Here is a 10,623-nt window from a genome sequence, read left to right on the forward strand (position 1 = left end):
ATGTGATGCCAAACGATCCAAAGCTAGTCAAACATTACATAAACTAATCAATCTATGCTCAAAGGCTCATAATTCCACCATTTAAGTGATTACCCAACCTAAATTGCAAGATTCCTAAAATTCACCCCAGGGACCACATGCTCAGATTCCGGAAAATTTTAAAGAAGGTTATTACCCATAACCTTAGGAAAATGAATATATGAGTTTTACTGAATTCCATAACAAATTTCGTGGTTAAATCTCATTTGTTTTTATCAAAAACCTAGGTTTTCACATAAACCCATGATTTTTCCTAATTTACATGTTATAATCTACCCATAAACTATGTATGTAACTCACATTAAGTAGAAATTACTTACCTCACAAAGTTAGGTCGAAATCCCCTCCTTCAAAGCTCTCAAATTGCCCAAGAGTGAGGAAAATGTGATAAAAATTGCCTAAGTCCGTATTAAATGAGCCCTCACTGCCCAGCGACTTTCGCACCTGCGGTGCTTTGGGCCGCACCTGCAGCAAGTGCCTCACAGGTGCGCTTTTCCCTCATCTGGTTAGGCTCCGCATCTGCGGACAAGAAGGGCTGCTTCTGCAGGCCTAGCCACACCTGCGACCATGTCTCTCGCACCTGCACTCACGCAGGTGCACCCAATATTCCGCATCTGCGGATTCTGGGCTGCCCTCCATTTCTCGCTTATACGGCTCATCGCTCGCACCTACGAGCCCGCACCTGCATCTGACCAAGCGCAGGTGCGATTATGACAGATCTGAGAGCTTCAGTTGTTGCTCTATGCTCCCAATTGGTCTGAGCCTCGTCCGATTGACACTCGGAGCCCCCGAGGCCCCACCCAAACATACCAACAAGTTTACAACCATGAAACGGACTCGCTCGAACTCTCGGAACGCCCGAAATGACTTTAAAACTAAGAATCACACCCTAAAACCAATTGAATCAAACATAAGAACTTCAAGTTCTTCAATTTACTTCCAATGCGTCGAAACGTACTTATACTACTCGAAATGACACCAAATTTTGCGTGCAAGTCTTAAATGATACTACAAAACTATTCCCGATATCGAAATTCCGTTTGGGCCTTGATATCACCAAAACCCGATCCAAACCAAATTTAAGGAACTTCTAAAACCTTCAAGAACCAACTTTCACTATTAGGCGCCAAAACGCTCCCGGGTCACCAAAAACCCGATTCGAACATATGACCAAGTCCGAAATTATCATACGAACCTATTGGAACTGTCAAATCTTGATTCCGTGTTCGTTTACTAAAAATGTTCACCAAAGTCAAACTTGGCCTTTCAAGCCAACCTTAAGGAACTAAGTATTCTGATTTCAACCCAAACTCTTCTAAATCCCGAAACAACCATCCCGCAAGTCATAAATCAGTAAAAGCAAGTACGAGAAGTCTTATTTAGGGAAACAGGGTTCTAGAGGGCAAAACGACCGGTCGGATCGTTATATTCTCCACCTCTTAAATAAATGTTCGTCCTCGAACGTGTTTAGATTCTTACCTGAATTGATGAACAAGTGTGGATATCTGCTCCGTATGTCCTTCTCGGACTCCCAGGTGACCTCCTCGACTGGTTGGCCCCTTCACTGAACCTTTACCGTGGAAATCCTCTTGGATCTCAACTGGCGGTCCTGTCTAGCAACAATAGCAACTGGCTCCTCCTCATAACCCAAGCTCTCATCTAGCTGAATAGTACTGAAGTCTAACACGTGAGACAAGTCGACGTGATACCTCCGGAGCATAGACACGTGAAATACTGGATAAACCCCTGATAGGCTGGGAGGTAAACCAAGCTCATAAGCAACCTCCCCAACTCGCCTCAATACCTCAAATGGGCCTATTAATCTTGGGCTCAACTTGCCCTTCTTTCCGAATCTCATAATACCCTTAATCGGTGAGACTTTCAAGAGAACCTTCTCGCCGGCCATGAATGATACATCACGTGCCTTCTGATCAACGTAACTCTTCTGTCTGGACTGTGTTGTGCGAAGTCGCTTCTCAATCAACTTTACCTCTTCCAAGGCATCCTTTACTAGATCAGTACCATATAACCTAGCCTCGCCAGGCTCAAACCACCCGATGGAAGAACGACATCGCCAACCATATAAAGCCTTAAATGGGCCCATCTCGGTGCTGGACTGATAACTGTTGTTGTAAGCCAACTCAGCCAAAGGCAAGAACTGATCCCACTGTCCCCCAAAGTCAATCACACATGCTCTCAACATGTCCTCCAATATCTGAACTGTCCACTCTGACTGCCCGTCGGTCTATGGATGAAACGTTGTGCTGAGCTCTATATGGGTCCCCAACTCACTCAGTGCGGCTCATTCAGAAATATGAAGTGAACTGAGGGCCTCTATCTGATATGATGGAAACAGGCACACCACGCAACCGAAATATCTCCCTAATATAAATCTGGGCCAATTTCTCTGAAGTATATGTAGTCACAACCGGAATGAAATGTGCCGACTTGGTCAATCTGTCGACAATGACCCAAACTGCATCAACCTTCCGCAAGGTCCGCGGCAATCCAACTACGAAGTCCATAGTGATGCGCTCCCATTTCCACTCAGGTATAGTCATCTGCTGAAGTATGCCACCTGGCCTTTGGTGCTCATACTTGACGTGCTGGCAATTTAGACACCTAGCTACATACTCCACTATGTATTTCTTCATCCGCCGCCACCAATAATGCTGTCTCAGGTCACGATACATCTTCATAGCACCTGGGTGAATAGAATATCCAAAACTATGTGCCTCCTATAGAATCCTCTCCCTCAAGCCATCAACATTAGGAACACATAAACGACCCTGGAGTCGTAGAACACCATCCTCACCAATGAAAACTTCTTTAGCACCACCCTGAAGTACCGTCTCTCTAAGAATTTTCAAGTGCGGATCATCAAACTGTCGGGCCTTGATCTTCCCTAATAATGAAGACTGAGCAACAATATATGCAAGAACTCGGCTGGTCTTTGAAATATCCAACCTCACACATCAGTTAGCCAAGGACTGAATGTCCAGAGCTAGCGGCCTCTCCTCCGCTGAAATAAATGCCAAGCTACCCATACTCTCTACCTTCCTGCTTAAGGCATCCGCGACTACATTTGCCTTGCCCGGATGATAAAGAACGGTGATGTCATAATCCTTTAGTAAGTCGAGCCATCTACGCTACCTCAAATTGAGATCCCTTTGCTTGAACAAATGTTGTAAGCTGCATTGATTAGTATGGACCTCATATGACACTCCATACAGATAGTGCCTCCATATCTTAAGAGAATGAACAATCGTGGCTAACTCTAGATCGTGCACGGGGTAATTCTTCTCATGAATCTTCAGCTGACGCGAAGCATATGCAATAACCCACCCCGCCTGCATTAATACACAACCCAAGCCAATGCGTGAAGCGTCGCAATATACCGTATACATCCCCGAGTCAGAAGGCAACACTAGAACCAGTGTTGTAGTCAAAGCTATCTTGGAAGCCGCCTCACAATCATCGGACCAACAACACGGAGCATCCTTATAGGTCAATCTAGTCAAAGGTGCTGCAATGGATGAAAAGCCCTCCACAAATCGGTGATAATAGCCTGCTAACCCCAAGAAACTCCTGATCTCAGTCGCCAAAGTAGGACGAGGCCAACTCTTAACTGCCTTAATCTTCTTGGGATCCACTTTAATACCCTCTCTTGATACAACATGCCCTAAGAATGCCACGGACTCTAGCCAAAACTCACATTTGGAGAACTTAGCATATAACTCATGTTCTCGCAATGTCTGAAGTACCACTCTCAAATGCTTCTCGTGCCTCCCCCCAGGCTACGTGAGTAAATCAAGATGTCATCAATGAAGACAATAACAAAGGAATAAATATAAGGCCTAAACTCTGTGTTCATCAAATCCATGAATGCCGCTGGGCATTAGTCAAGCCAAAGGACATCACTAGAAACTCATAGTGACCATATTTGGTACGGAAGGCAGCCTTCAGAACATCTGAGTCCCGAATCTTCAACTAATGGTACCCCGATCTAAAGTCAATCTTAGAAAAGACCCTAGAACCCTGCAACTCGTTGAACAAATCATCGATATGCGGCAACGGGTACTTGTTCTTGATGGTGACGTTGTTCAACTGGCGGGAATTAATGCATATCCGCATAGTCCCATCTTTCTTCTTCACAAATAATAATGGTGCACCCAAGGTGATACACTTGGTCTCACAAACCCCTTTTCTAACAACTTCTCAAGTTGTTCCTTCAACTTCTTCAATTATTTCGGTGCCATATAGTACGGTGGGATAAATATAGGCTGGGTGCCTGGAGCCAAATCAATATCATGATCTGGCGGCATACCTGGAAGGTTAGAAGGAAACACATCGGTGAACTCCCAGACTACTGGCACTGAATCAATCGTCGGAGACTCTACGGTGGTGTCCCAAACATAAGGCAGACAAGCCAAATAACCCTTCTCGACCATATGTCGATCCTTTAGAAAAGAGATGACCTGACTAGCTGTACTAACCGAGGAACCCTTCCAGTCCAATCTTGATAATTCTGGCATCGCTAAGGTAATAGTCTTGGAACGACAATCAAGGACGTCGTGGTATGGAGATAACCAGTCCATGCCTAGGATGACCTCAAAGTCGATCATATCAAGTAGAAGAAGGTCCGCCCTAGTCTCGTAACCACAGAATATGACCACACAGGATCGGTAGATCTGATCCACAACCATAGAATCGCCCACAAGAGTGGACACATAAATAAGAGTACCCAAGGAGTCACGAGGATTATCCAGAAAATGAGCAAACAGGGATGACACATATGAGTAGGTAAACCCTGGATCAAATAATACAGAAGCATACCTACCATATACAGAAATAATACTTGTGATCATGACATCTGAGGCCAATGCATCTGGTCTGGCCGGAGAAGCATAGAATTTGGCTGGAGCGCCGGTGGGCTGGCCCCCGCCTGACTGAACAGTAGCTGACTGGCCTCCCCATGCCTGACCTCCACCTCTAGGACGGTCCCTACCAGCCTGCCCTCCACCTCTGGGTGGTCAGACAGTCGGTGCTGAAATCATGGGTTGCTGGCCCTACTGCACTGCCTTGTCCTGAAACTTGGGGTAGAATCTTCTCATGTGATCGAGATCTCTGCACTCGAAACAGCCCCTCGGTGTGGCGATATGCTGCCCTGATGTCTAATCCTGATGGAATGTAGACCCACTTGAAGAACCCTGGATAACCGGTGAGCGATATGAACTCTCTGGCATGGCACTAAGATAGGAGCTGGAAGAACCCTGGTGACCTGAGTACCCACTGGAAGAACCTTAGAGGGCTGGTGGGCGGTAAGAACTCTCTGGTGTGGTGCAAAAATAGGGGCACGCTGGAGCACCTCGAGGATGTGGCGGTGATAAATATGGGGGCCTGCTAGGCTGACCCCTCCCAAACTGACCTCTGCCTCTAGCCGGGGCACCTCTAAACTCTCTAGAGAAACGGGCCCTCTTGCCCTGCTGCGTCTCCTCTCTCTCTCTCCGACGGTAGCCCTCAATCCTCCGAGCAATCTCCACTACCAGCTGATAAAAAGTCACCATCTCAACCTCTCGGGCCATATTGGCCCTAATACCGGAGTGCAGCCCCGCAATAAACCTCCGCACTCTCTCTACATCCGTAGGAAGTATCATAAGTGCATGGTGAGACAACTCAGAAAACCTCGCCTCATAGTCGGTCACTAATATCTCACCCTGCTCAAGCTGCTCAAACTGATACCGCAACTCTTCCTTCTCGGAGGGTGGAGTATATATATCCAGGAAAAGCTGTGTGAACTGGCTCCAAGTCATGGGAGGAGAACCTGCTGGTCTGCCAAGAAGGTAAGACGGCCACCATCTACGGGCCCTGCCCTCCAGCTGGAAAGTAGTGAAGTCAACCCCATAAGACTCCAATATCCTTATGTTGTGCAGTCTGTCCCTGCACCTATCAATGAAATCCTGGACATCCTTATGACGCTCGCCCCCGAAGACAGGAGGGTGTAACCTAGTGCATCTGTCCAATAACTTCTGTGTATCACCGTCCATAGTCGGTCTAGGCTCAGGTGCAGCCGCCGCAACTATCTGGGCTCCGCCCTCGGGTAGTGCACCCAGAGTATGATATACCGCAGCTACGTGCCCAGAAGCCTGAGCAGTAAGGGTCTGTGCTACCCCTCCTGCCTGAGATGTGGCTAGGTCTGCTGGAAATAAACCAGCCTAAGTCATGGTGTCCATGAACTGCATCATAATGCCCATGACCTCCTGAAAGCCCGGTGATGTCATGAAATCTATCGTGGTTGGCTCTGTGGCAGGCACCTTGCCCCGTACCTCAATAATAGGATCCTCCACTAGATCCGCTGGTGGTTCTACTGGGGTAGCTCTGGGACTCCCTCGTCCCCTACCTCGTGCCGGTGCCCTCCCTCGGCATCTGCCTCGCCCACTAGCAATGGTGGGAGCAGCTCCTCCCGGGTCTGGAACATCCGCCGTGCGCGTCCTCGCCATATGTGAAAGAATAGAAGAAGGAAGTTTAGTATACCGTCAATTACACGATAGGAGATGAATAATGAGAAGTTTCCTAACACCCCATAGACTGTCGAAGATAAGTACGGACGTCTCCGCACCGATCCGCAAGACTCGGCATGCCCATAACTTGTGAGACCTACGTAAACCTAGTGCTATGATACTATGTTGTCACGACCCAACTCCATGCCAGGCCGTGATGGCGTTCAACACCGTTGCTGGACAAGCTAGCAATGAACAACTTAGTGATTTCCCATTTAGTTTTACTTATTTTTAAATTATTGGGTAAATAAAGGATTTTTAAGTTAAACAAATGAAAACATCAAAAATAGTTATAACTATTGAATTACAACCCAAACTGAAAATCAAAGTCTACTAATGCGTGCCAAGATCTGGTGTCACAAGTATGTGGGAAACTAGTAGAAATACAAAAGATAACTATCCTAATGTCTGAAATTGAATAGACAGATAAACACAAAAGAGAAACTACGGCATGCGGCTGAATGACTTAGAAGGGGCAGCTCACCGTCAGGTATGCGCGCGGGGCGGGTAACTAGATGCACCAGCCTCAGATCCTGTACAATTAAGTACAGAAGCGTAGTATGAGTACATAAACAATTTGTACCCAGTAAGTATCCCGCCTAACCTCGAAGAAGTAGTGACGAGGGGTCGACTTGACACTTACTAGGCCAATAATAATGTAATTAAAGCATTATACTAAGCATGGATATCATGAATGATACTGTCAGTTCAACAACAGGAAGAGATAAGTCCTTCTTTCATAATTATAACTTAAATTTCAGTAATACCATTTAGCAACTTACATTTCAAGGCCTTTGAGCAGAATAAATCATGGAGAATTTTCAAATAATTAGCATGCGCAATTATGTCGAGGTCGTACGGCCCGATCCAAAAAAATATTTAAACTGTGCACTGTCGGAGGGTCGAACGACGCAAACCATAAATGCTTTTATTTACTACCGAGGCGCTCGGCCCGATCCGCAAATAATAGTTATTTTTCAAGAAAATACAAGTTTCTCATTTACAGTCAAGTATCTCATACAAATCTTCAAGTAAGTGAATTTAAATTTATACAATTCTTTTATCAATTTCTATCATGACTAAGTGATTATATTAGCAAGTAAGGGCACAAACATTCCAAGTGTAGCATGATACAGGTCACCTCGTACGTACGTAGCCCCCATAATTTGGTACAAACATTTATTTAATTCACCTATGGGGTTAATTCCCTCTTACAAGGTTAGAAAGGAGACTTACCTCGTCTCAAAGCCTACTTCCCAATTCAAGAACGTGCTCAAACCTCCAAATTTGATGCCAAACGACCCGAAGCTAGTCAAACATTACATAAACTAATCAATCTATGCTCAAAGGTTCATAATTCCACAATTTAAGTGATTACCCAACCTAATTGCAAGATTCTTAAAATTCACCCCCGAGCCCACATGCTCAGATTCCAGAAATGTTTAAAAAAGGTTGTTACCCATAACCTTAGGAACATGAATATATGATTTTTACTGAATTTCGTGGTTAAATCTCATTTTGTTTTATCAAAAACCTAGGTTTTCACCTAAACTCATGATTTTCCTTAATTTACATGTTATAATCTACCCATAAATTATGTATTTAACTCACATTAAGTAGAAATTACTTACCTTACAAAGCTAGGTCGAAATCCCCTCCTTCAAAGCTCTCAAATCGCCCAAGAGTGAGAAAATGTGATAAAAATAGCCTAAGTCCGTATTAAATGAGCCCTCACTGCCCAGCGACTTTCGCGCATGCGGTGTTTTGGGTCGCACCTGCGGTCCCGCACCTACGGAAAATGCCTCAAAGGAGCGCTTTTCCCTCATCATGTCAGGCTTCGCATCTGCAGACAAGAAGGGCCGCTTCTATGGGCTTAGCCGCACCTGCGACCATGTCTCTCGCACCTGCACTCACGCAGGTGCACCCAATCTTCCGCATCTGAGGATTCTAGGCTGCCCTCCATTTCTCGCTTATACAGCTCATCGCTCGCACTTGCAATCCTGCACCTGCGGCTAACCAAGCGCATGTGCGATTATGACAGATCTGGGAGCTTCAGCTCTTGCTCCAAGCTCCCAACTTGGTCCGAGCCTCATCCGATTGACACTCGGGGCCCCCGGGGCCCTGCCCGAACATACCAACAAGTTTAGAATCATAAAACGGATACGCTCGAACTCTCAAAACGCCCGAAACAACATTAAAACTAAGAATCACACCCTAAAACCAATTAAATCAAACTTAAGAACTTCAAGTTCTTCAATTTACTTCCAATGCGCCAAAACGTACTTATACTACTCGGAATGACACCAAATTTTGCGTGCAAGTCTTAAATGACACTACGGAACTATTCCCGATCTCGGAATTCTGTTTGGACATCGATATCACCAAAACCCGCTCCAAACCAAATTTAAAGAACTTCTAAAACCTTCACGAACCAACTTTCACTATTAGGCGCCAAAACACTTCCGGGTCACCCAAAACTCGATCCGAACATATCCCCAAGTACGAAATCATCATACGAACCTATTGGAATCATCAAACCCCATTTTCGAGGTCGTTTACTAAAAATATTGACCAAAGTCAAACTTGGCCTTTCAAGCCAACCTTAAGGAACTAAGTGTTCCGATTTCAACCTAAACTCTTCTAAATCCCGAACCAACCATCCCCGCAAGTCATAAATCAGTAAAAGCAAGTACGGGAAGTATTACTTAGGGAAATGGGGTTCTAGAAAGCAAAATGACTGGTCGGGTCGTTACATGACTAATTTTTCGGATAAAATCCAAAATTCACTTTAAATATTTACAGTGGGGCCCATGTCTCAAATCTCAAAAAAAATTACGAAATCCGAACACCCATTCCGAGATGAGTCCAATCATACAAAAATTATCAAATTCCGATGTCAAATGGACCTCCAAATCTTAAATTTGTGTTTTTGGAAGATTTTATAAAAAAACTAATTTTTCTCCCAAACTTTCATGGATTCATGATATAAATGAGTATTAGATCATGAAATATAATCAATATAGGATAAGAAACACTTACCCCAAATATTTTCTAGTAAACATCGCCCAAGAATCGTCTTACCCGATGTGAGGATCCAAAATGTCATCTTATGTTTTAGAAGTCGAATCTGAGCTCTTAAGCCTTACAAATCTCATTTACCCTCCTCGATTTACGTTCATAGTTCGTCCAGCTTTCCCGAAAGCTTTTACGTTGAAAACTAATGAAAATATTAATTTTTGCCTTAAAAGTTGATTGTTGTTGACTTCGGTCAGCATATTTGGTAAACGGGCCCAAATTCGTGCTTTGATAGTCCCGGTAGGTCCGTATCAAATTATGGGACCTGGGTGTATGCCCAGAATTGAATTAAGAGGTTCCTAACTTGAGTTATGAATTTTTGATGAAAACTAAAAGTTTGTAAATTATTTATTTTTAAGAATTGATTGATATTTGACATTGTTAGTATCGGGTCCGTATTTTGGTTCCGGAGCCTGGTACAGGTTCATTATGATATTTAAGACTTGTCTGTGAAATTTGGTGAGAAACGGAGTTGATTTGACGTGATTCGGACGTCCAATTGAGAAGATATGAATTTTAAAGTGTTCTTGAGAATTTCATTTGATTTGGTGCTAAATTCGTAGTTCTAGGTGTTATTTTGGCGATTTGATCGCACGAGCAAGTTCATATGATATTTTTAGACTTGTGTGCATGTTTGGTTTGGAGCCCCGAGGGTTCGGGTGAGTTTCGGATAGGCCACGGGATGTTTTGAACTTAGAAAATGTTGCTGGTATAACTGAACTTGTTGCAGGCCTTTGATCTCGCAATTGCGAGATCAGGCTTCGCAAATGCGAAATAGGCAGGCCTGGCAATTGCGAGGTATCTATCGCGATTGCGAAGAATTCCTGGACCAGCATGTTCTCGTAACTGCGGGATTTTCTTCGCAATTACGATGGGAGTCTAGGAAGGGCAAGTTCGCAAATGCGAATATTTACTCGCATTTGCAAGGTTCAGTGGTCGCAAATGCGAC

At 44.5% G+C, this 10,623-nt stretch overlaps 2 protein-coding genes across 2 annotated transcripts; both read right to left on the bottom strand.

The window, feature by feature from the left end:
• Positions 1 to 1,600: 1,600 nt before the first annotated feature.
• On the bottom strand, positions 1,601 to 2,143 carry LOC138899724 (uncharacterized). Its single transcript, XM_070186415.1, has 2 exons — positions 1,903 to 2,143; positions 1,601 to 1,785 (listed from the first exon to the last, which is right to left on the bottom strand). The coding sequence occupies exons 1-2, from the start codon at positions 2,141 to 2,143 to the stop codon at positions 1,601 to 1,603; spliced, it is 426 nt and encodes a 141-aa protein (XP_070042516.1).
• Positions 2,144 to 4,283: 2,140 nt separating this feature from the next.
• Positions 4,284 to 6,086, bottom strand: LOC138899725 (uncharacterized). The gene is made up of 2 exons (XM_070186416.1): positions 5,468 to 6,086; positions 4,284 to 4,849 (listed from the first exon to the last, which is right to left on the bottom strand). The coding sequence occupies exons 1-2, from the start codon at positions 6,084 to 6,086 to the stop codon at positions 4,284 to 4,286; spliced, it is 1,185 nt and encodes a 394-aa protein (XP_070042517.1).
• Between the last annotated feature and the right edge of the window lie 4,537 nt (positions 6,087 to 10,623).

Source organism: Nicotiana tomentosiformis, chromosome 10 (assembly GCF_000390325.3).
Source record: "Nicotiana tomentosiformis chromosome 10, ASM39032v3, whole genome shotgun sequence".
Taxonomy (NCBI): Eukaryota; Viridiplantae; Streptophyta; class Magnoliopsida; order Solanales; family Solanaceae; genus Nicotiana; species Nicotiana tomentosiformis.